This window comes from Lampetra fluviatilis, chromosome 10, assembly GCF_964198595.1.
Source record: "Lampetra fluviatilis chromosome 10, kcLamFluv1.1, whole genome shotgun sequence".
NCBI lineage: Eukaryota > Metazoa > Chordata > Hyperoartia > Petromyzontiformes > Petromyzontidae > Lampetra > Lampetra fluviatilis.
In genome coordinates this window covers 11,075,037-11,100,960 of record NC_136284.1, presented here as the reverse complement: position 1 = coordinate 11,100,960, position 25,924 = coordinate 11,075,037, and the positions used below count along the sequence as shown (strand labels likewise).

At 50.1% G+C, this 25,924-nt stretch overlaps 2 protein-coding genes across 3 annotated transcripts in view; one reads left to right on the top strand and one right to left on the bottom strand.

Moving 5' to 3' along the window:
- Window positions 1-4,433, top strand: part of LOC144934579 (uncharacterized) — a 66,116-nt gene extending 61,683 nt beyond the window's left edge. For both annotated transcript variants that reach the window (XM_078860529.1, XM_078860530.1), the window contains 2 exons: window positions 1,463-1,731; window positions 2,853-4,433. In XM_078860529.1, coding sequence (XP_078716655.1) covers window positions 1,463-1,731; window positions 2,853-3,598 — 1,015 coding nt within the window. In that variant the 3' untranslated portion in view covers window positions 3,599-4,433. The remainder of the gene's footprint in view (window positions 1-1,462; window positions 1,732-2,852) is intronic.
- A 7,013-nt stretch (window positions 4,434-11,446) lies between these two features.
- CYP27B1 (cytochrome P450 family 27 subfamily B member 1) lies at window positions 11,447-24,410 on the bottom strand. Its single transcript, XM_078860527.1, has 9 exons — window positions 23,877-24,410; window positions 22,314-22,504; window positions 20,101-20,294; window positions 16,238-16,438; window positions 14,372-14,535; window positions 13,333-13,499; window positions 12,989-13,070; window positions 11,943-12,158; window positions 11,447-11,573 (listed from the first exon to the last, which is right to left on the bottom strand). Exons 1-9 carry the CDS (start codon window positions 24,216-24,218, stop codon window positions 11,460-11,462), a joined length of 1,671 nt encoding a protein of 556 aa, XP_078716653.1. The 5' UTR covers window positions 24,219-24,410; the 3' UTR covers window positions 11,447-11,459.
- Window positions 24,411-25,924: the final 1,514 nt, after the last annotated feature.

The window sequence follows — 25,924 nt, the reverse complement described above, 5'->3', positions numbered from 1 at the left end:
GAGCAGTGTCAAGGGTCAGCACACGGTACAACTTCATTTCCGGTGAGATGTACTTTATCTGAGGGGTGTACATTAGTTCAAAAGCACCTCCATTCAGAGTGGACAAAGACAAATATCCCCCATATAGCCTTTACAAGACTACTGGGGCAAGTGCTGTTAGCGAGCACCTATGAAGGCTGGCCACAGCACACACATGATGGGTTGGGGTGGCGTGCATCACCCCCGGCCGCTTTTGTCTCTCCGGTGATGCTGTTTACACACTGCACCAGGTACCCATTTATGGCAGTGTCGACGTCGTGAACAAATGGCAACCACGTGCACGTATATGCACGCAGATGTTAGCGCTCTTATATTTTAATGTTTCTTATAAAAATCACCATGCATAAAATTGACACTTCTTTGTGAAGAGAGTCCAAGCATTTTGATGAATATATCCGTTTGTACCCTGAAACGCGCGTTTGCTTTATTGCATTGTTTTCCTTTGTAATTAATACGCGCATTTATTTTCTTAATTAGTGTAACTTCACCGCCATCCTGCATCACAGGACATTCCAATCAGCCAGTGGCGGCTGTCATGGTTAAATTGATTGTCTTGTTGCAGCAGGAAGCATACGAAAATTAAACATTATTTTACGAGCCCTTAGTGTTTTACAGATTATGAACACCATCAAAGGCTCAATCTTGAATAAGTATTTTGGGTTTGCCTTGCAGAGACTCTCGGGCCAACACACTGCTCTGGCAGGAGAAATCAAATTCATCATTCCAGCCGCGTGCAAATTGTCACCGATAAATCGCAATGCATTTACAGCCAAATTATCTCGATCGCCCTTGTTTGGGAAATCTTACCAGCCACAACTTTAATGCCCCTCCACACCAGCAGGCTCGTTCTGTGTGTCATTGCTCGTTGTCCCCAAATCACGGACCGCGGCTGCCGATCGTCGGTTCTCCGAAGCTGCTCTTTCCACACCTCTACACCCCCCACACAACCACCACCACACTTCTTCACAATTGAGCTGCATTGGCTTCCGGTTGCTGAACTAATGCATCATCATAAGGTCGCGCTCATTGCACACAAAGTGCTTGCCACAAATGGACCACGATACCTTGGTGATCCCGTCAAAGAAGCGTAAGCCATCACGCGAACTGCGGTCACACTCGCAGCGGCGGCTTTTGGCTGGCCAGCGAGGCAAAAGACGGTCGCCGCATCGCGCGGCGCTTTCAGAAGCGCTTCTGCGGCCGTCTGGAATGCTCTTCCTTCCGATATTAGGGAGCCACTGGAGCTATGCACCTTCAACGCTAGATTGAAAACTTATTTCTTGAGAACCGCTTTTTCGCGTTTAGTTTGTCCTTCCCCCTCACCTCCCATTAGCACGGTTGGCTACGTACGATGCGAAAGAAGTTCAACATTCACACACACACACACACGTAAACACCTGCTCAACGCTCACCTGTGCACCATCAGGCCGTGGGACGGAGGGGAGCAGGATGTGGAGCGGGCGCTGGACGCGCTGACGGCTCGGCTGTGCCGGGACACGCCGTACGTGTGTCTCACGCTCGAGGCTCTGGTGCTCAGCGGCTCGGCGGGGCTGGGCGACGCGGGGCTGCTCACCGTGGCGCGTCGCTGCCCAGAGCTGCGGCGTCTCGAGGCGTCGGGCTGCCCCCGCATCACCAACCGCGGCATCCTGGAGGTCGTGACGCGCTGCCCAAACCTCGAGCACCTCGACGTCTCTGGCAAGTCTCGCTCGCGCCGGTCGCCACGAACCCGCCGGTTTCTTCTTCTTCTCCCTCCCCCGAGTGTTTCCCCCGCTCAGTGGGGTCCACTGGCCATCGGACAAAGACGGCGGTCGCCGCATCGCGTGGCGCTTTCAGATGCGCTTCTGCGGCCGTCTGGAACGCTCTTCCTTGCGAACTTAGGAAGCCACTGAAGCTACGCACTTTTAAAGCTAGATTGAAAACTCATTTCTTTAGGACTACCTTTTGTGTTTAGTTTGTTGTCCTTCCCCCGTACCTCCGATTAGCACGGTTGGCTACGTACATTGCAAAATACGTTTTACATACACGAGTCCTCTATCCCCAGTCTTCGATCCATCGCCATCTTCGTGGCAATGACGCATCTCCTCACAAACTCATTGTCTCCTTTGGTCTTCTATGGTCTCCCCTCTCTGTCCTTGCCTTAACGGACATGGTCTTTACGATGTAGTTTCCGGAACTTCTGGTCACCTGTCAAACCATCTCAAGTATAATCTATTGATGTCACCATTCCCCCATCTCTCAACAGACTCGTCACGGTTATATTTGCCTGGATTCTTTTTTGACAACCGGCATGTCTACCAGACGCCAATCCTCACTATTTACCTGTACAGTATTTGAAACCCACGCTCCTGAAGCTGAACTTGGTCGGGTTGCCAAAGACTTCTTGGCGGAGGGCCACGAATGCCTGGCACTCTGCCACGTCTCGGAGGAGCTGCATTGGGAAATGCATCGATCGGCCTAGGTTATAAATTTCCTAAAGCAACATGCCGATCGCACTTGTAGCCTGCTACTAAGCGGTTGGATAGATTGCTAAAGTGGAACATTGCTCGATTCCCCCGACAGTCTCGGCCACTGGTGGAGATTCTGCTTTCCTTTGGCAAGGGACATATTGTCTACATGAAAACTACTATTGTGTGTGTGTCAGGGAGGATTTATGGAGCGGTTTGCGTGCACGTGATGCTTGTGTGTCTCGTCTGTGTGTGTGTGAGCGCTTGACACGACGAGCCCGCGCAAAAAACCCACGACGGTGCAATCCCATCCTGGAGTCAACCCTAAGCGTTCGCAACCCAATTCCGTGTTTGCCGTGCGCGCATCGGCAGACTGCCCGGAGATCACGTGCGTGAGCCTGACGCCCGAGCCGTCGTGCCAGGCCTGCCCGCTGCACGGCCGCCACCTTCTCCTGCGCCACCTCGACATGTCGGGCTGCTCGGCCCTCACGGACGAGGGCCTGCTCGCCGTGGCGCGCCACTGCCCGCGCCTCGCGCGCCTCTACGTGCGCCGCTGCGCCGGCGTCTCGGACGCGGGCCTGCGCGCCCTCGCGCGCCACTGCGGCGCCTCGCTGCGCGAGCTCAGCCTGTGCGACTGCGCCGACGCCACGGACGCGGGCCTCGGCGAGGTGGCCGCCGCCGCGGGCCCCCGCCTGCGCTACCTGAGCCTCGCCCACTGCGCCCGCGTCACCGACGCCGCCCTCCGCCACGTGGGCCGCCACTGCCCCGGCCTGCGCTACCTGAACGCGCGCGGCTGCGCGGGGGTCTCCGACCGGGGGCTCGAGGCGCTGGCGCGGGGCTGCGCGAGGCTCCGCAGCCTGGACGTGGGCCGCTGCCCGCTCGTGACGGACGCAGGGCTGGAGGCGCTCGCGCGGGGCTGCCCGGGAGTCAAGAGGCTGGGCCTCAGGGGCTGCGGGGCGGTGTCGGGCCGCGGGCTGAGCGCCGTGGCGCTGGGCTGCCGCGGGCTGCGGCTGCTGAGCGTGCAGGAGTGCGACGGCGTGGCGGCGGAGGCGCTGCGCTTCGTGCAGGCCCACTGCCCGCGGTGCCTGGTGGAGCACACCAACCCGGCCTCCTCCTGAACACAAAGAGCGCTCCACGAGCTGCCGCTGCCTTCTCCTCCTGCTCGAGCGACAATTTTTTTAGTTTTTTTTTAACTGGGCAACCGCCCACGATGGATGGAGCAAACGTCACTAAATTAAAATGTGCAGGGTAGAGCGATGGGGGGACATTGAGATTGTGCTCTGTTGCTGTTGTTGACGTCGTAGTACTTTGTACGCGTTCACATCTGCAGTTTACACTTTTTTTCGTCCTCTTTTTTATACTTGGTCACTGCAGGCGGTATATTACCGTATTTGTTTTTTTATTATAGGGATGACCAATTGGTTCCCTTTTTGTATGTTATCCAAACTTAAACGCTGTCGTATTTTTGTCGCCTGATTTTTGTTGCTGTACATATAAACAACACGCTTTTTAAAGTACAGGACAACGAAACTTTTTTACATTGCAATGTTCAGGTGGTAGAAGCAGATAAATACTATGGACGCAAATATCACCTCGTATTCATGATGCAAGACCGAAAAACAAGGCCATCCTGGGCCGTAATGTGGCACTGTCGCATGCCTCGGGCTGCTATAACCCACCTCTGAAGGCGTGAAGGACACAGCAAACTCTGAATTCTGGATAATGAGGCACTGACAGAAAGGGCCTTGGTTTTGATCCAGCCTTCTTGTAGCGCAGGGAAGAAACCTTGCAGGGTTGTCACTCTCAAGAGCCAGTCCCTACAGCAGACAGTGCCGAGTACAGTGTTATGGAGTGTCAAGAAAATTGGATTATCAGGACCTGGGTAATGATCCAGATGTTTTCTCAAGTTTCTTTACACAACTCAGACCGTATACCCGAACAACACAATGTAGATAAACATTGTAAAGCTAAATAAAATTGCGTAATAATAAGCTCTAAAATAAACACCACTAATAAATTAAACGTGCTCGGAATGTCTGTGTGTCTTTTTACACGTACACTTCTGCCAGTGAAAACTACAAATGTGTTCTAGATTTGAAGCTTTCGTGACTGCAATGATTCATATTCTCAGGTTTTTTCGGTAAAGTCACGTAGGTAAAAACATTAAAATTAATGAAAGTAAAATAAAACAAAACAAAATAAAATTCACGACGTTTCGGAGGCAACACAAGTCTCCGTCATCAGGTGGGACCGTCACAGCCGAATTAGCTGCATCAAGTGATGCAGACTTTACCGAAAAAACCTGAGAATACAAATGTGTTTTTTACGGGGAATTATGCTTTACGCACCACTGCCACCCAGTCCTTGGTTCCAGTGTGTTTTTTACTAAACCCCTTCTCAGTGGCGCATGGCAACGTGAACCCCCTGCAACAAACACCGTGGCACAATCTCGATGACACCACGGCATCATGGGCCGCGCCGCACGGCCTCGTTGGTAGCGCATTCGATTCTTGTTGCAGACGTTCACGGTTCGAATTCCAGCGTCCGCCCCGATTAACACTGCGGGTGTATTGACCGTGAAAATACCGTCTGCTTCACGCTGGACGTTAAAAGATCATGTGACGCATGTGTGTTTAACTTCTCTCGCACCGTACGTAGCCAGCCGTGCTTATCGGAGGTGCGCGGGAAGGACAACAAAATAAGCACAAATGAGTTGTCAAACTAGATGATTTAAAATTGCATATCTCCAGTGGCTTCCTAATATCGGAAGCAAGAGCATTTCCAGACGGCCGCGGAAGCGCATCTGAAATCACGCGATGCAGTGATCGTATTTGTTCGATAGCCAGCCAAATATCGCTGCTGCGAGGATGACCGGAGTTCATGTGATGGTTTATGTTCCTTGACGAGATGCATTGTCTTTGAGTTGTGCGCCTTTTGGCGTCATCTGGTCCAACACCATGTGAGACTAGGCTCTAAGAAAAGCTGTCTCGGGTGTGGACCAATCAATTTCAAGGACAGTGCATACATTATCAGAGTTGTGTTTTTTGTTTGCATTCCGACGCAGGTATTGTGGTCAATGCAAACATGACTTCTTGTAAAAAAAGGTGTCAGTTTTGTTGACAGATAAAAAGGGTAAAAAAACAATTATCAAGAGTAGGTCATTGTGTGTCGGGTTCCTGGTCCAAATTTACAAAAAATTACACCGAAAACGACTCCATTGGAATATCCAGCAGTGTACATAGCAATCATCTCCCTGCACCATCGCCGCCTTCGTAAATCTTGACAGGACCCTCCTGAATAAGAGTCATGGGACTCGGTGAGGCTTTCCTGGGCAAAGTACGAACACAAACGCATCAATAACTCTGATACCCCATGTTGCAAGCTCAACAGGGGGGCATCCAGTGGGTGTAGATTGGCTGGCATGGGCCCTGCAACGAATGACGTGGGGCAACGTGCTCAATTTCCGGCGTTTTCACAATGATAATGACCCCATCTAGTGGTGGATCTTGAGGGCTGGCAGTAGCAGGTGGTTCAACATGCACGTGATTGAGTCCGGCATGGCTCTTAACGAAAACCGATGGTGTCTCGTCTCGATGAGTAAATGACGTGAATGACCACTGTACGTATCGACGTGACATCGTAGACAGGGTTGCCGACTTTCCCAATTCCATGCAACGTTGCAAAATGGTTTATGTATTCGATATCTCATTGAGCCATCACGGAGGGTCGTAGACTGAAACATACAAAAATAAGCAATAAGCAGACACAAGGGCATTTGTCCGCTATGTTTATTTCGCCCTATCAGCCTACTAAACAAATGTTTTGCGACGACAGCATGCTGTATAAAGAAGCCAAAGTCTGGGCCAGTGCGGACCGGTTTCGTCAACCCGTGCTCCAATTCCGTGCTGCGTGCCACGCACCTTTAAAGGGGCCGTCCATAAATGACGTCACGCACCTAGGGGAGGGGGGGGGTCAGACATTTGTAACGATGTGTGACGAGGGGTGGCGGGGGTTTGAGAAATGTGACGTCACATCAAAATGCGCAAGTTAAAATAAATATAGACAACACGTTCTACTTAATTCAATATACTTTTTAATACATGTTTTCTCCTACAATATCAGAGTGCAGCGCCACATTAAATACCCACTACAATGACAATAGTTTAAAGCGATTTGAAGCATATTCTTGGTTTTTTTCGGTAAAGTCACGTAGAAGGGAAATAATAAAATAATATTAATATTATTATTTTCTTATTATATTATTTCCCTTCTACGTGACTTTACCGAAAGAACCAAGAATATGAATCCCTGCAGTCACGAAAGCTTTAAATCAAGATTCGATTTGAAGCATGTTATTTTTTGGGGGGGGGGGGCAGAGCTTTGTGACGTTATATTTGAGGGGGGGGGGGGTCTGACTTTTCGTGACGCCGTGTGACGAGGGGGGGGGGGTCAAAAATCGTCCAAAATCGCGTGACGTCATTTATGGAAGGCCCCTTTAAAAGAGCAGCGCGCTCAGCTCCGCGTGTTCCGTGCCACCTTGCCGCGTGTAAATCCTCAGCACAGCGGCAACACAGCGGCGAAGACGTCAACCCCCGGTGGCCGTGCCAGGCCAGGTGCACAACTGCGGAGGCCAAGCACGTGCAAGTTTGTCGATCGAAGGCTCGCTGGCTAAGGAGGTCACGGGGCACAGAGCCAGGTCACGGGCACAGGCGGACTTTGACCTCTGTGTTGGAGGAGCGGCCAGGTGTTCGCTTTGTCCCTCACATTAAGAATCGCGGGTGTATATAATTAATGTTTTTTTTATCTTAATTGTGAACTACTGAAAATAAATTGATAAACACGGACAGTTTGGGAGGGACGTTGCCACTCTGTGCCATGGGGTGACTGACTTAGACGACTGGCAGATGCACCAGCAGTGCCCCCCCCCCCCCTACTGTGCCAACTTTCTTCGTTTAACCCGCCCGGCGCTCCGCTCGTTGTTGTGAGCGTCACCCCTCTGCCCTCCGCTGTTTGTTGGAGGGTGGACTGCCTCCAACTGCCCGGTAGCGGTCCTTCACGAGCCTCCTCCACACACTTGCTCAGCCCCACGTTCCTCCGAGGCCTATCCATCCCGTAGGGTGGTGCGCATTGCTCGGTCCACGTTTGGGCCAAAAACTAAAAAAAACGAACTTTAGACGTCCGCTCGGAGGCGTGGAATGGACCGACACCGAGATCGAGAAAGGGCACCACCGCTCAAAGCACCGGAGGAGCTGTTGGCAACCCTTACTACACTCGGAACCCGTGTTCTGGACTTGGGTTTAAAGTCTGCACATTTTAGGGGCCGTTCATAAATGACGTCACGCGTTTTTGAACGATTTTTGACCCCCCCCCCCTCTCGTCACACGGCGTCACAAAAAGTCAGACCCCCCCTCAAATATGACGTTACAAAGCTCTGCCCCCCCCCCCCTCCAAAACCATATTTCTATTTTGAAAATAAAACATGCTTTAAATCGCTTTCAACTATTGTCATTGTAGTGCGTATTTAATGTGGCGCTGCACTCTGATGTTGTAGGAGAACACATTTATTAGAAAGTCTATTTAATTAAGTAGAGCGTGTTGTCTATATTTATTTAAAGTTGCGCATTTTGATGTGACGTCACATTTCTCAACCCCCCCCCGTCACACATCGTCACAAATGTCTGACCCCCCCCACCCCCTAGGTGCGTGACGTCATTTATGGACGGCCCCTTAGCACCGGTGCCACTGCTAGCAGGCTAGGCCAGTCACGATCCATGCACGCATTAATGCCAATGGACGTCATCTTGAACAACAGTTGGCATGCATTAAATAACCAGATTGAATTTGTGAATGTAACCATCGTTTTTGTCTTTTGGGGCCACACTGCAGAGTACTTTTGCTGCACTGCCCTCTGCTGCCCGCCTCGTAACACAGCTTGATCACAGTTCAAGGGCATTTGCTGTTCTTTAGAAACTCCTCCCTTTTTTGTTGCCCACATAATGCACGAGCTTGATACGCGGTGGTTTGGCTGCTGCAGCTCATTACGATTAAAATGTCCCTCCCTTTATTACTGCTAATCCTACTTCCTCCCTGTATCACTGCTAATCCTACATAATACACGAGCATAATATGACTTTGAGACCCCCCCTACCACCTACACATTCCACGAGGAGTGACTAATCCCATATCTGCATTTGCCATCAATATGCTTAATTCCGCTGTTGATATGTAAACTCCTTTGTCAAGGCGCTCTCCTCCCCCGACCCAGCTTAAATATACGCTGCCAAGCTTGGCGGTGTTCATTGGGACGCTGTCTTTCCGACAGCTCTGTTTCTTCACCTGAGGACGGCTGCTTGTTTTGTGGCCGAAACGTCGTGAAAATTTGTATTTTATTATGTTTATTTTTGTTATTTTATTATTTCCCTTCTACGTGACTTTACCGAAAGAACCAAGAAGAGTTCAATTACCACCCAAGAATGTCAGTGTGGAACGTACGTGACGTCACGCCACGTCGACCAGTCTCCCTCATTAATAATCATGAACAGGATACGTCCTCCACATGGACCCGCCCCTCATTAATAATCATGAGCGGGTGACGTCACTCCGCATGTAGAACCCCCCCCCCCTCATTAATAATCAATTCCGAGCTCTCTCCGAGCTTACATTTACAAGCAAATTTCTTACATTGACACGCTAATCTCTCACAAGACAATGGCCACCCCCACAGCTTCATTTGTCAAGATTTACCCGATCTTACATTTACATGCAAATTTCATCTCTAGCCCCTCCCACTGACCCTTGGGCTACACTATCCCAAACCTTTATAACTCCTTACCTGAGCAGCGCTCCCACCATATCTTCTCAGCAGCTCTCCCGCGATATTTCTCACCTGATGACGATTGCTTGTGTTGCGATAGAAACGTCGTGATATTGTTCTTATTTTTATTATTTTCCATTATTTGATCTATCTACGTGGCTTTACCGAACGACCCAAAGAATATGAATAATCATGAGCAGGTGACGTCCTCCAAATGGACATCCCCACAATTAATATTAATTAGCGGGTGACGTCACTCCACATGGGGGACCGAGGCGCCTCCATCCCCCTCCTCAGCGTCAACTCACAACCCTCACTACAAAGGCAGAACCCTCACGTCACGCGATCTCCGTGACGCTGTTGAGACATAGAAGTAAAAAGGATGTCACGATGAACAAGGGATTATAACCTTCAAATGAAATAAGTCTGTGTCACCGCGTCCTTACAAATTGCACACGAATTGATGCAATGGCTATCACGTGGCAGTCTGCTTTTCGCTTGCAAGTTTCAGATTTACTGCAATACACCCGTTCTTGGACGGGCAAAAAGGCTAGTCATTGATATTGTCCTTGTGACAGCATAACCAAGAAAACATAATATCAAACCACAGCATTCTTATATTTAATTTGAAAGCTCATGACATATTTTATTGTATATACAACAAATAAACAACAGTCCATGCTCTTGAAACGCAGTAGAGTACTTTAAACGCGAACACGTGTGCGTTGTCATCGTGTTCGTAAAAATGATTGCTCAAGTCGCACGGTGTGCACCTGAAATAAGATTTCGAGCCAAAGAACGTTGCAGTTACATCTCTCACAGTGAAGTGACGCATCGTGATTTTCGACAACGTATTCGTGCAGACTAAAATACGCATTGTTATGAAAATACAAAACATATAAGTGCGTAATTACGAATAATTTACATTCATTAAATAGTTGTGCTTTATGTACATTGAATTCTTCATCATCATCATCATAATAATAATATACAGCCCTTTGCCAATGCACGGCTGGATGAAGGCCTCACGCCGTTAGAGTTACTTTGACTAACACGTGAGTAACGGAACGTAACACTGTTTACAAATTGTCACTTTTTTAAGGCTTTTAAGCTTTTGTAAAGATAATATATAAAACAATACTTCAGTGAACAGCAGCGAAAGTACATTTGTGCTCTCTCGTTGCTGAAAACTCTTCTTGAGGTGGCTGTGGGCCACGTGTTTGCTGGACACGCTGACACCGATTAGCCATTTTGGAGAGCACTCCACTTGTTTTCTTATTCACAGGATGCAGATACTCTTACGTTGATTATTTGCCGAATTGCAGCTCTGAATGCCCTGACACAAACATTCCAGAGCGCACGCCCCCGCTGATCACATTTGGCACGAATGTCAAGAGTGCCAGCAGTCTCAGATGACGCTTTGATACGGGTATCGTAAACGGTCACACTGCCGCTGCCGCCGCTCATGATACAGTTGTGGGTGTTGTGACTTTTGCAAAACCCAAACCATATCTTCCCCCCCCCCTCCACCCCTCCACGACCAGCACAATCCTATGACCCAGGCTACCATGACCAAACACGGATCATGGAACACAACAGGCAAGCAGATCCTCAAAAAACTAACTTTTTCCATATTTTGACTTCCACCATATTGTTAAGTTGTTTTGAATCTCAGGCCTCGTCCTCTCCGTATGGAATTCCGACCAGGTGAGTTCTGCCCACGTGCACGGGAAACAAGCTCGCCCTGTCCCCCGTCGGGCCCTGCCCCGCTAACCGATGACACGTTCTCTTCTTCAGCTCGTTACCACAGATCCACATTCACGTGGTAGTGCACGCCACGCATCAACCCCACACGTTTTATAGAGCTACACGTGACTTCGACATCAATCTGTGGACTCCCAACACGTTCATTTTTCTGTAGAGGGTCTCTTTTTTATAGTGGAAGGACCCCCCACACAGACAACCACCGCTTTGCTATTCCCCCATCAACTTGGGGAGATGCCTCCGTACGCACCTCTTAATTTGCTGCAATAGGCACAGAGGCCAAAGAAGACTTTAAAGGGTCAAGAGCAACTGGGGCCACGACACGTGGTATAGCCGCCCTCCCTTCATAAAACATAAACGGACAGCTGTGTTCATATCTCTTCTTGAGCAGAAGACGGCCGTCACCTGTTGAGGAAGCGCAGGTTTATGGGCCGGTCTGGCACCAACAGGGTACGTGTCATGGGCCGTACCACGCTGTCCTTGGACTCCGGCTTGATGACGTACTTCTTTATGATCTGCAAGGGGTACATCGGCGATGGTCAGTTGGTGTCATAACTATCATTGTGGCTGTTGTTTATTCCCAGGCTCATTGTATTACCTTTGAAATGATGCTGCCACGGAGTGGTTCATGCCAATGAAACAAACTGTGCTCGTTGTAAATACTGTTTCTGGAATTGCTTAAATGAAATCCAAAAGATCACAAAATCCGTTTTTTTATGCGGTCATTGGTGACCAGAGAGAAACCATCACCTCACTACGCCGGATAACCTGATTTAATCACTGGCGGCTAAACCCCACATTTTACCCCTCGATCTCAGCTCTGTCATGGTCCCAGCACCCTGATCCATCTGACCACCTCGTGCTTGTACGAGTTTGCTATTCACCTGTGCCAGTGCAAGGTGGACCTCCAACTCGGCGAGCCTCCTCCCCACACAGCTGCGCTTGCCGAAGCCGAACGGGATGGACGCGAATGAGTGCATGCCCTCCTCCCCCTCCTTCTTGTTTCCCTTGTCGAGCCAGCGGTCGGGACGGAAAGCCTCCGGCTCCGGGAAGTATCGCTCGTCGTGCGAGGTGGCGTAGTGGCACAGCGTGATGAGTGTCTGTTGCACAAAACGGGGCACGAACGTGAAACAAAACCAAGGTTGACCCACACCTGTGACAAAACCACCCTGAGCGCACACAAACTACACAAACTACACAAATCAAGACTAAACTACACAGGGTTGAGCTTGCCTGGTGCTGGGGTGGGGAGACCACCTGGGAGTGCCAGGTGTGGTCTAGGCACGCGTGCAAAATAGTCAACGTTTGACTCCAAATCGGTGGCATTTCATTGGATCAGGGCGAGAGTGACTCGGAACAGGCCACACGTGCATATATTGATGTGCATATAAGGAACTCGAAAGTTACACCAAAAATCAATCAATTGGGATTGTACACAACCATCATCGCTCTCCCCACCCCAACCTCTACTGGCAGACTAATACGCGAGGCCACTCTTGCAAATGAGATGGGGGTGCCACAATGGCGAGATGTTAACTATCTCGCCTGGTATAAAGGAGGTCGTGGGTTCGATCTCGACCCTGACGCCTGCATATTTGGAGTCTGCGTGTTTTCTCTCTTTCCCCGTGGTCGCGTGGATTTTTCTCCGGATCCTCCGGTTTTTCCCTCCACATTTAGAATCAACATCACGCGTTTAGAGTATTTGGCTGCAAGACATTTCCACACGACGATCATAAGCCCACTTCGCTGGGCTTTCACTTGTGGCCAGGTCGCTTTTGAAAAAAGATCTATAATCGCTTAGTGGGCCTTACCTGGTCAAATAAAACTTAGTTTAGTTTGAGAGACTATCCTGGCCCCTTGACTCCTCGCCTGGCTACACGGATCAAACGCGAACGTGGCCGTGGACGTGCGCCTCACGCGTGGTGCTCACCCCTCTCGGGATGAGGTATTCGCCGATCTCGACGTCTCGCTGCGAGAAGACCCTCGCGTTGCCGGGTATCACGGGGTACAGCCTGCAGGAGACACCGCACCAGTGCATGTAAGAGCTGCTCACAAATAGCTTTTTGTTTTCTGTAGAACTGCTTTTGTGTGCGTGTTAGTCTGCGGTCCTTCCCCCGCGCCTCCGATTAGCGCGGTTGGCTACGCGCGGCGCGAAAGAAGCTCGACGCACTCGCAGTTGATGCCACGCGGCAGTCATCGCAACAAGAAGGCTTATCAAGAATGACCGCAGCCTGTCGCGTGGATGAGAGGCGCAAGGCCAGCCCGGCTCCCCACCTGAGCGCCTCCTTCACGGTGGCCCTCAGCAGCGGCATGCGCGCCAGCTCCTCGGGGCCCGGCGTGGCGCGGCCGCCCATCGCGGCGCACACCTCGGCGTGCAGGCGCTCCTGCAGGTCGGCGTGGCGCGACACCTCGTACAGGGACCACGACATGGTGCTCGAGATCTGCGCGGGGACACGTGCGGGGGGGGGGGGCAGTGGGAGGAGGAGGGAGGACGTTAGTTTCGTCCCGCACGTGGACAACCCCGCGCGCTCCTTGGGCAGCAGCGTCAGTGCTGTTCAACTAAAACTAAACTATTTATTTTACCAGGCGAGGCCCCACTGTGCTGTGTAGCTCTTTTTCACAAGCGGCCTTGCCGACACAAATGATAGCTCAACGAGGTGACTGGCTTCTCATGTGGAAATGTATAGCAGCAAAATACCCTAAACTTCGCGTCGATATTAAATGTGGAGGAGAAAAATCCACATGACCACGTGGAGGAAGAGCATACAAACTCCAAATATACAGCAGCAGGCATCAGGTCGGGATCGACCCCACGACCTCCTGTATACCAGGCGAGGGAGTTAACATTTTGCCACCATGGCGCCCTGTTACCCGCTAGCGAGAGGAAGGAGGGGTTGGTGTGCGTGGTGTACGAGCTGCCTCTACAGCAAAGTCGAGAGGGCAGGGCGGAGTTGGGGCTGATTCAATGCTGCAAAGCTTGTGTAGAGGGGTGGGTTGGGGGGGGGCGATGACACAGCGTCTCGTGCAGCCACCGCCACGCTGGTCAGCCGGGGGGATTGTTTAGCCATATTTCACCACTCTAGTAAGTGGGCAGAACTGTTTCAGGTATCACTCGCCGCCGATGTTAGCTGTGGCGGGGAAATGAGCTCAGAATGGGGGGGTAGGTTCATTGGACAGGGACGCTAACCGCCGTACGCGTATTACGCATCAGGCCACCCATCTCCCCCTTAGTATTCACGCCGCGACGCTGCAATCGGCACGGCGCTACGCGAGTTTGACGCGGGGGGTGGGCGTCTGTATCGGCGATCCTCACCGTGTCCACGCCAGCGAGCAAGAGCTCCGTCAGGTTGCCGTAAATCTGGCGCATGGAGAGGTCCTGGCGGGAGAGGTAGTAGGCGAGGACCCTCTCCTGCACCGCCTCGCCGCGCCGCGTCCGCTCGCTCAGCTCGGCCAGCCTCGAGTCGATGTGGGTCTTCGCTGCTCGCAGAAAGAATCGCGCGTCACAACGGCGGCGATGTCGGCCACGCTTGGACCTCGTCGACAGGGAACGTCACTGCGTCGCATCCCCGTCGCGCTTCGCGAGTTCGCGTGCCCGCCGCGGGAGTCGTTCGCCGCGATGGCCAGGTTTCGCGTGGCCAAGCGGGCCTTGACTGTCAAATGTTGTTGCGTTTAGGGGTCCCGGTCTCTTCGAAGGCGGAAGGTTTAAACCCCGCGGCTGCTGCTACGGACATCACGGCCAAGCGACGCGCGGTCACGAGGTTGCTCACGGCACGTGGTGCAAGTCGACTTCTCGGTCACTCGGGGTGATGGTGGGGAGGGGTGCTCCAGATCAAACATAAACAATGGCGTGTGCCAAGTAATTATGTGAATTGGACCGTAGGGACCGGATTCATCGTTTACCTACGGACATGGAATTGAGTTGAAGACGTAGACTGTTAATCACTTTCATTGCTTCTTAACTACTGGGCATCTGTGAACTACTGGGCATCTGTGAACTACTGGGCATGTGTGAACTACTGGGCATGTGTGAAAAATATACTTTATAGTTCATCGGGTTCCTCCAGTATAAACAAATATTCTGATTCTGAACTGCTTTTTGTGTTTAGTTTGTTGTACATTCACCGCACCGCCGATTAGCACGGTTGGCTACGTACGGTGTGAAAGAAGTTCAACATACATACGTACTTAATTGATCATGCCACTCATTTAACTTTACTTGACAATTACGTCACCTCCAACAGGTGAGGAACACCAGATATTTAATCCGGTCTACGTGTAAAACAACAATATAATTTGCAAGCACGCTTCATCCGCGAGCCCAGATAATGCGCCCTCGGGCAACTGAGAGTTCACCGTGTGTATGCATGTTTAGAGAACCCAACCAACTGCTATGGAAATGCTTGAGCATCTGGTACGTAGTTAATGCGGACGCGATTGATGTCACGCACACATTTCACCATTGTCAAGGTAATTTGGAGAATTCAGCTTATCGATCAGACAGCCATTTAAACATATCCCAAATCATGACGTGGCCCCAATTTCAACGTCACACGCCACACATTTTCCATACATCCATCAACAATGTGTGTTTGTGTGTCCGTGTGGGAATTACACAAATTACCAACGTAGACTTGGCCTTTTTAAAATATATATAGCGCGAGCATATTGATGGAAATTACAACACGGTGTGTGTGGACACATGGGAAATGAGAACTATTCAAGCAGCGCATCATTGGAGGCCATTTATCCATGTATGGGCAATTTACTACTCCTGCTGTAACGCACAGGAACAATCCAGACCATACTCATGGCTTGGCATATCGCAGTTTGTGGCTCTATGGCTCTCCCAATGCCTTTTCAGATTGTGCAGCAATGCTGCTCGGTGTGATTGTCCGACGTGTCACGCCACGTGCTGGGAGTACAGTGAAAGAGCTCCCCCCGAGAACGTTGAGAGACATTGGTCATGAACGCGGCGGACAACTCCGAGAAGACATCGGAGAGCGATGCAAAAAATTATAAGTTCGACAAAGGCGATGAAATTGAGCCAACTTCTCTATCGCTCACCAAACCTGCTGCACGACAAAAATGTTTGTTATTATTACTATATATAAAACTCTCAAAGTCCGAGCGATGCTCACTTTACGACCCTTCCCAATTGCCCCATTTGCGGCGCCCGTACCGAAGGCAAAGAGGCAGTCCCAGGCGGCCACGAAGCGCTTCCAGGGAGTCGGGTAGAGCCAGAGCAGCGGGCGCGGCATGGCCATTGTGAGCAGCGTCAGCTGGAACATGCTGTTGATGGCCTGGATGAAGCGCTCAGTGTCCTCGGGGACGTTCGGAGCCAGGCAGCCGAGGCGAGCCTCAAACAGCACTGCGCCGATCCCTGCAGGCGCACAGACGAATCGGTCGATCAGAAAGCCCCGATGAGTACGCTGGAAACGTCGAGACCGCTGCGGAGTTTGGCTTGCATTGGAACGACGAGGCTGGATAAAGCGCAGTCCCAGAAGGATGTGTAGCCGATTGGTTGTGCAGCACAAGTATGATTAATGAATTTTGATGTTATATTAACCAATGGCTCGATTTGACCCAAAACACTAACGTTGGTCTACTCTTGTAAATACTGCTTTCACGTGATATTTAAACGCTTCGTAGCTAACGTTGAAAGCGTTAACTCTGTTTGTAACGGGGGGTGGGGGGGGGTAGGAAACTTTGAAAAGATGATCCAATTTGAATGGAAATTTAGTGTCAAGTTACGTTGCTGATTTGAAAACTGGAAGAAAAAAATGATCAGAGGTTTGCCCAAAAATTTGAGACGAGAAAAAAACCTCACGGTGTTTAAATAAAAAACAAAATCAGCTCCAAAAGAAAGTTTGAACCCCTCCGTCTCCCTCCCCGTCTACCTCATCTCCTAATTACGTCATGCGCCGTGTGACGTCATCTCATTGTGTGGCCTCGAAACGAAACGCTAATGAAGTACTTCCGAGGATAAAACGCATGTTGGAGAGCGTTACAGAATTCGAGCACAAGCATTATTTTTTATTTCTTGTTTAAATGAGGGGTTCCCCCCCCCGCCCCTTACAGTCCTGCCGCCTGCATCGTCGCCACGAGATGATGGATCCACTTTGAAATCCCCGCAAGCAGTATGTATGTAATGTATGTTATGTATGTATGTAATGTATGTAATGTATGTATGTAATGAATGTATGTATGTAATTTATGTATGTATGTAATGTATGTATTGTATGTATGTATGTAATGTATGTATGTAATGTAGGTGATGTATGTATGTAATGTATGTATATAATGTATGTAATGTATGTATGTAATGTATGTATGTAATGTATGTATGTAATGTATGTATGTAATGTATGCATGTAATGTATGTATGTAATGTATGTATGTAATGTATGTATTGTATGTATGTATGTAATGTATGTATGTAATGTTTGTATGTAATGTATGTATGTAATGTATGTATATAATGTATGTATGTAATGTATGTATGTAATGTATGTATGTAATGTATGTATGTAATGTATGTATTGTATGTATGTATGTAATGTATGTATGTAATGTTTGTATGTAATGTATGTATGTAATGTATGTATATAATGTATGTAATGTATGTAATGTATGTATGTAATGTATGTATGTAATGTATGTTGAACTTCTTTTGCAGCGTACGCAGCCAGCCATGCTAATCGGAGCACCCGCTGCTGTGCCGGAGAACAGCTGTGTGGAAGATATATTTTGTTCAAATTGAGATTGTCGCGTGCACAGTCAAAACTGATATACTGTATTCGGTTATATTTTTCTGGAGCTGAAATGTTGCCAAATTAAGTGCAACGCCAAACTTCACATGACAGTTTGAATGTGTGCAGCCATTGGTGACCGGGCTTGGGCCATCTACTCGCTACACTTGAGAATACAACCAAACCACTCACGGCTGATTAAAATCTAAGATCTCAGACGTGCTGGCTCAGAACGCTGACCTCTGAGTCACCCGGCCCACATCTGCACTTCTTCTTCTTCAAAGCACACTCTACGCAGCATCCCTTTTAGTAACTTTCTGCAGTCATTTAACCACAACATTCTTGGCGACCGCTCACAATCTGCATCACCGCAGCACTGCGCACTATCCCTCTGCTGCAACACAAAAACACATCTCACATCGCAGACCCAGGGCCAAGGTTCTGCTCGTGAGCACGTGAAGAACAGGACAGCGCACCGCTGTGTGGTGGTATCAATGCCACGCCTACCGCGTTTTCATATCGCTGAAAGTTGATATTAACACAACGATGATGCCATTATTTATCCAGGAAAGCTTCACCGGAAATGAAGGTTGTTTTTCAGGAGGTGTCCGCATTGTTGCACTGTTTGGTCAATTCCACTTCAAAGCAATAGCATTGTGATTGCAACACAGCGCTCCTTTCGGCCTCGGTCAATCAACGAAAGGTCCATAGCAGATTTATATCAATATGTTCACTGACGGACATGACCAGGATGTTAACCCTGATTGCAAACACGCGGGCGTCTGCACACACACACGCGCGCATACACACAGCACGCCACGTGGTAGCGCGTCTCCCCTGATGAAATGTGCTTGCCTCCCCGCATGTCTGAGCATCGTCTATCGCAAACCGTTGCATTTTACTTCCAAACAAACATAAGATGGGGGGGGGTTACGCACACAGCCGCTCATCCATCACTAATACCAGTGGCCTGCAATGCGATGAATTCGGGTCGCAGTGCCCTTGAAGGTCACAGCGTGAGACAAAACCGCGTATTAATTTACGGGGCTTTTGGCAACAAAAAAAATCGCTGCAATTATCTGACCTCGCCCGCGTGCTTTCCGATCGGTTATGTGCGGCTCGGTGATCTGCGGCAACAGTCCCAAAGACATGCCCACAGACCGGAGATCCGTGTTGACCAATCGCTTAGCAATCCACGTGCAAAACATTGAATTCAGAGCTTGATTAAAAATTGTGAGATTCGATTAAAATGTCGGACCAAAAAAATAGTTCCCCGTTCAAATTGGGGATATAAATTAGACATTCTGCTGGGTGCATTTTTTCGTTGCAATTATATTTTATATTACAAACAGATTAATGCGTTATCTTGATCCACATAAACAACTTGAAGTGGATCCCAACTCACATTTAAAGGGACTTATGCAAACGTCCGTCGAAGTATGCATGACTTTTAGCACATTCCAATTTGTACCCCGAATTCTATGCTCGGCAAATAAGCGAATAAACACGTCGGTGCTTTGATGTTTCACTTATTATGCGTGTCAAGCTCCCAGCTCAACACAAACGGCTCCATTCACGCTCTGTGGGCAAATGGTCCTTTCCGTTAAAGTTTTTGATGGAAGCATTGGCAACATCTCCGTCGCCAATGATGCGTCGAAGCGGCGATAAGTCAGCCGCTTCGTCAACATCTGCTGAGTCGTTCTCCAATGGTTTGTTTCTTTGTACGCACTTGGGGCGAAACGTCGGACTCCCGTGCCTAAGGGGCCGTCCATAAATGACGTCACGCGATTTTGGACGATTTTTGCCCCCCCCCCCCCTCGTCACACGGCGTCACAAAAAATATGACGTCACAAAACTCTGCCGCCCCCCCCCAAAAAAAAACATGCTTCAAATCGCTTTAAACTATTGTCATTGTAGTACGTATTTAATGTGGCGCTGTACTCTGATGTTGTAGGAGAAAACATTTATTAAAAAGTCTACTTAATTAAGCAGAACGTGTTGTCGATATCTATTTAAAGTTGCGCATTTTGATGTGACGTCACATTTCTCAACCCCCCCCCCCCCCCCCCATCGTCACACATCGTCACAAATGTCTGACCCAACCCCCCCCCCAGGTGCGTGACGTCATTTATGGACGGCCCCTAACAACACGCGGTACAACCCCAAATACACAACAGAGAGCCACCGCGGCACCGCCACGTACATCCACTGCGCGTTCGTGAACATCCGAGTCCACCCATTGTCGTGCGGCGTGCTCAAGATGGGTTTTTTTTGTCGAAGCTCGCACACGGACCTTCAAGACCGAACTTGTAGAAGACATCCGAGACGTCCCGCACCAGGCCCTGGTTCTGCCCTCGCTGCCTCTCCACGTTGTCGAGGAGGTCGCCGACCACGTCGAGGAGGGGGGCCGTGTACGCGGCGGCGCGGCCCGGCTTGAGCATGCGGTCTCCGATCACCCGGCGTAACCGCTGCCACTCCTCTCCCTCCCTGTCACAACGCGTCGTGGCACAATGGGGCAGGCAAAAGGGGGGAGGCGGTGGGAGCGGGGGAAGGGGGAGGGTTATTTTATTTTGCCAGGTAAGGCCCGCTGAGATATGCAGCTCTTCTTTTGTTTCAGAAGTTACCTGGCCAGCTCAACGAAGTTTGCTTATCGTCACGTGGAACATTTCTCGCAGTCAAATGACTCGGAACGCGTTGATGTTGATTCTAAAAGTGCGGAGGGGAAACAATCCACGCGACCGCGGGGAAAGAGACACGCAAACTCCAAATAAACAGCAGGCGTCAGGGGTCCGGATCGAACCCGCGACTTCCCGAAAACCGGGCGAGGCAGTTAACATCTCGCCACCGCGGCGACCCCCACCTGTCGTAAGGGTTCGGTGAGGATGAAGGTGCCACAGCTGAGTGGAGGATGAAGGGCACCGGAGCGAGTGGCATAGGATGAGACCCCTTGGGTCACGGGGAGGAGGGTGGGGGGATTGCGAAGGCAGCCGCGTTGTGAACGCGCGAGTCTTCGTGGCTCTGCTGCGTAGCTCTGAGTGTGTTCCTCGAGTTGTTCCGGCTTGCTGTGCGGCACGATGGTCCGACGTTTTGTTTTGCTGCACATCGGAGAGCTGCCGTAGCAGCATTGAACGGTGGGAAGCACAAAGACAATTGTTGGATGCCTGCTCCTCGTCATTGCCACGGCCTCGAATGACGAGCACTCATCGGCCATCTGCCCGGATGGTTTGGAAGCCAACATGTATGGAAGAAATATAGAGAGTATATTCTTAGGTTTTTTCGGTAAAGTCACGTAGGTGAAAAATTTAAATTAATAAAAGTAAAATAAAATAAAAATCACGACGTTTCGGAGGCAACACAAGCTTCCGTCTTCAGGTGGAACCGTCACAGCACGATAGTTGTATCAAGTGAGAGAAATTCCAAGAAAACAGTCCTTGTATATATACCGGTTGAGGGTGGGAGGAGCCAAGGTAGGCCCTGAATATTATTTTTGTGAGGTTCAAATCTAGAAATATAGAGAGGCCAAGTATCCAGTTTAGCAGCTCGTCATCGCCTGTCTTGAACAGGGCTTCAAGGCCGCCCTGAACAAGGGGGCTGAATTGACGAGAAGTCAAACAGAGATTGTCAGACTACGGAGAGACTGGCTTTCCTGCAGCCATCGGAGTGTGAACTGTTCTTGCGTGGCTCAGGGTTACTAACGGAGATGGGTGAAGCCCCCGCATCTTGTTAAAGCATGGCAGATTCCGGAATGCCATGACTATATATACGTGTGTGACAATAATAATGATGATGATATTAATGATGATGATTATTAGGTATGACACAAAAAACACATCATTGGGTCACACACACACACAGGGGCACAAGGCTGCCACGATCATGACCCAGATGCATCGGTTTTAATTGGGTGGGACACACAGTCAATCGTCCGGCGTGTTTGTCCGCCCCTCATTCTTCTGGACACAAAAGGTGGTGGTGGTGGGGGGGGGCGGCTGGTGGGGCCGCTGCACAACACTCACGCAGTCTTCCGTCTTCTTCTTTCGAATGGCTGATGATGTAGATGCACCACAACAATAATTGCACACTCAGGCGGTCAAGCCAGAGAACCGCGTGTCAGGAGGGGTGGTGGGGGGACGAGGAGTAGTGTTATGGCTGTTTAACACGTAGGCTTTCGCGACCAGTATCATTCATAATAAAGGTTTTGGAGTTAGATCGCGTTATTTATAAATGTGTCGTAACCCTCCACCACCCGACACGGCCAATCAGTTCTGGCAAATCGCACCAGGATGCTGAATGTAATTACCAGCGAGACGTCGTACAACTCACATTCTAAATGTTGTGGATTCACTCTTCAAGCACACCGGTGGGCTGAAGAAGTAACGAATTGGCGTTTTGTTAACGTGACACATTTTTTGTTACCGATTGGCCGTGTCGGGTGGTGGAGGGTTGCGACACGTGATCTAACCCAACCACCTTCATTGTGAACAGCTGCACGGCTGTGATACTCACGCAGTGAGCAGTCCGAACGCGTGGCCGCGCTCCGTGCGATAGTCCTTCCACGACGACAGCTCCGAGCGAATGGGGTGAGCGCCCTCCTGGCGCAGCACCTGTTCCATCAGCTTCGCGCACGCCACGTGCACCGTGACGAACGGTCCGAACTGCGCCTTCCACACGGGGCCGTAGCGCCGGGTGCCCTCGATCTGCGTTCGCGGGTCGCACGGCACGACGGGACATGAACGTCGCGCAAAGTATACTCCGAAGTTCTAGATTTGAAGCTTTCGTGACTGCAAGGATTCATATTCTTAGATTTTTTTATCGGTAAAGTCACGTCGATAAAAAATAAAAATTTAAATTAATAAAAGTAAAATAAAAATCAAATAAAAATCACGACGTTTCGGAGGCAACAAGTTATAGCACAGTGCAGGACTACAGCACCGCATGTCATAATGTTACGAATAATAATGAAAATTTAACTAAGAAAAGCCCCAATGAATCTTAGTACTCTATTCAGGAGGGTCCTGCTACATTGAGATGTTTGGCCAAACACATCCATTTTTTATTTTATACCTACGTGACTTTACCGAAAGAACCAAAGAGTGCATCAATGAGCATTTGGCTCATTGTTGGAGGAAACCGCCGAACACAGAGCAAAGCCAGGCAGCACGCTGTCGACGAGGGGGTCATACTCCACACTGCCATCTCCTGGCCATGCCTGGCAGCCCCGCGCCTGCAACACCTGGCAAGCCCCGCTGGTCACCCATTGCACCACTAACCGGGCTCATACCTGCGTAGCTTCTGGGGTGCACAGAGATAGGGCGCATTCGAGATGATTTGATCATCGGCAAATGTTTTTTTTTTTGGGGGGGGGGGAGAGTGGTGTGAGGTTATTCACCAACCAACGCTGACCAGTGTAGTGAAGTATGGCTAAGGGACCCCATGACCGACACGGCGTGAGAAGACCCTTCACATCATGAGCAGTGTCTCGATAGGCAGAAGGGTTGCAAACAGTTATGTCCAATTGAGGCAGAATGACGTTGTTACATAACGAGGCACACGGACGAGCATTCACACGCATCGCTTCACGCGTGCACCGTGTGGGTAGCTCATCAATTGTGATCGATGCATGGTTACGCGTCCAGTTAATACAGACAAAAAAAACTGCATTTCATAAATGGGATAAATGCGACGATGTTATGCAAAAAAGTGACATTTAACGTCTCGTCTCATCCAGCTCACGTGCGAGAATCTGAATCTGTGAACAGGCTATGACATAGCAAGCAGGACGACAGCAACGAACTTAAAATGAGCAATGTCTGTTGGCCTGATGGAAGAAGTTAAGCTGGAAGTTCGACGTCTTGGGCTATTTTAAAATGCATTCACACTCTTCCTCATCAAATGTTCATCAAGTCAGCCTCTCGTCGTACCCAACACCCATCCGAACGACGACCTCCCTGCGTGAGTCCAACCACAGAGCGCTCGCCCCGCGGATCAACCGCCAAACCCCCGACACAGCCACGTGGAATTCCCACCGCCAATCCCGGACGGCTCGCGATCACGCGCGCGCTTTCTCACCTGCAGCTCGTGGAGTCTGCTCAAGCCCCTCCTGAACAGGAGGTCGCCGGCGAAGCTCCACACGCTGGGACCGGGCACGTCGCGAAGACCCTTAAGGGCCCCCACGGCCACGGCCGGGCAAGCGCCTCCTCCTCCCCCGCGCGTGCGCTGCGCGTCTGCCGTGGGAACGCGCGGCGGTGGCTGAGGCTGCGCGGCAGCGTGCGGGCACAGCGCGGCTGCAGCTGCTGCGACGGCGGCGTGCGGCTGCGGCAGCGGCGGCGCGGCGGCGTGGGGGCACAGCGCGGCTGCTGCGCGCCACAGCGCGGAGCCGCGGGTCCGGCTCACGGTCACCGCGTGCGTCATTTGGCTCTCTGCGTCGTCTGCGTCTCGGGCGCTCGTCTGTCTCTCTGTCTCTGCGCTGTGTGTCGTTGTCTCAATGCCCTCGGTGTCTTTGTCCTCTGTGTGTCTGTCTCGCTGTCTCGGGCGCTCGTCTGTCTCGGCGCGTGTCCGTCTCTCTGTCTCGGCGCTGTGTGTCGTTGTCTCAATGCCCTCGGTGTCTTTGTCCTCTGTGTGTCTGTTTCTCTGTCTCGGGGTGCGTCTCGCCGTGTGTCTTTGTCTTAACGTCTCGGTGTCTGTGTCTATGTTGATTCCGGTCTGTGTCACAATTATTCAGTGTATATCTGCATCGGTGTCTTTCTGAGTGTCTGTGTGTGTTTTTGTGGCAATGCGTTTTCAGGCTCTGCCTCGGTGCCTTAACGTCTGTCTGTGTCAATATCTGTCTCCGTGTCTCAAATGTCTATCTTAAATGTCAAAATCTGAACGCCTGTCTTGCTGCCTCCGTATCTGTCTCAATGTTTATGCCTGTCCCTGGGTGTGTCTATTTCATTGTCTGTCTGTCTGTCCCAGTGACAGCTTCTTCCCTGCTAATGGGATAAGTGTCTGCTTGCCGGCGTAATGCCTTGGCTGCAATTGTGTCAGTGTCTCTCCGTGGTTGCTTGTCTGAATGCGAACAAAAGTAAATATGTCAATGTGTCGGTGTGTCTCAATGTCTTTATATCGGCGTGTCTGCTTATCGCTGTCTCGATTGCACTTCACTTCTCGATCCTGTCCGTTTCAAAACCGCTGTTCCACGTTTCTCTCGCTTCTCTGCAAATGTGCTCCACTTTTTAATGCAACGTCCTTCTCGGCGCGGGCACGTGTCTCTCGCACACACGGACACACGGCCCCCCTGTTCTCTGGGTCTCTTTAAATGATCTCTTCACCAGCAACTCCTAAATGAACATTGCCTTCGAATGTGCTTCTCCGTCGATACCCTGCGATGATTCGGGATTGTTAATGCACCGTTATAAACGCTGCTATAGCAGGAATTAAGTGAGATGATAGAAACAACAACCAAAAACCTCTACTTGTGATACAGGGGCAAGAGCTGAGTTTTCGTTGCGGGAGAGGACTCTGCATTTGTATATATAGGCCGAGTCTTTGCCTCCCAGAGACGTGACGCAAAGGCTGGCTTCGATTTGTTTATTTATTTTATTTTTTATTAAAACAAAAAAAGTTTTGGGTCATATTTTATCAATCTACACCAGTCAAGGCGAAGGTCACGGTTAATATTTACAGACACACAGAACGCCCGGAATGCCTCATAGTTACAACACTTTGTTTAGGAAATACGCAGTAAATCATTATGGTAATAACCCCAGAGCAAGACCCACTGATGAAATGATCGGCGTTATTGCGAGTGTGGTTTTTTTTGTCGTTTGCGACCGGGGGGAAGGAGAAGCGTCCAACAATGGTACGAATAATAATAACATTGCCAAAAGTGTAATCTTGCATTTGTTTTTCTTTCACGGCAATGGGTGGGCTCTTATCGGAGTGCATTCGAGTGATGTTTTTCATTCATTTTAACCATGGGCTTTCACGACCAATGTTATGATTCATAATTAGTTTCTTTTGGGTTAAAACGTCATAATAAAAACATTATTATTTTAGCGCTCCACTACCAGAAAGAGCCCATCAAATCAAGGTGTCACGTGGGCAAATATTCCGAGCAATTTGGTTAATCGCGTGGG

Bases quoted from the DNA above. Each gene is read 5' to 3' on its own strand.
- CYP27B1 (XM_078860527.1), bottom strand. From the start codon at position 24,218: ATGACGCACGCGGTGACCGTGAGCCGGACCCGCGGCTCCGCGCTGTGG. The intron at 20,295-22,313 runs GTGAGTATCACA...GCGTTGTGACAG, and splicing joins GCGTTCGGACTGCTCACTGC to GGAGGGAGAGGAGTGGCAGC. The intron at 14,536-16,237 runs GTACGGGCGCCG...TTCTGCGAGCAG, and splicing joins GGACTGCCTCTTTGCCTTCG to CGAAGACCCACATCGACTCG.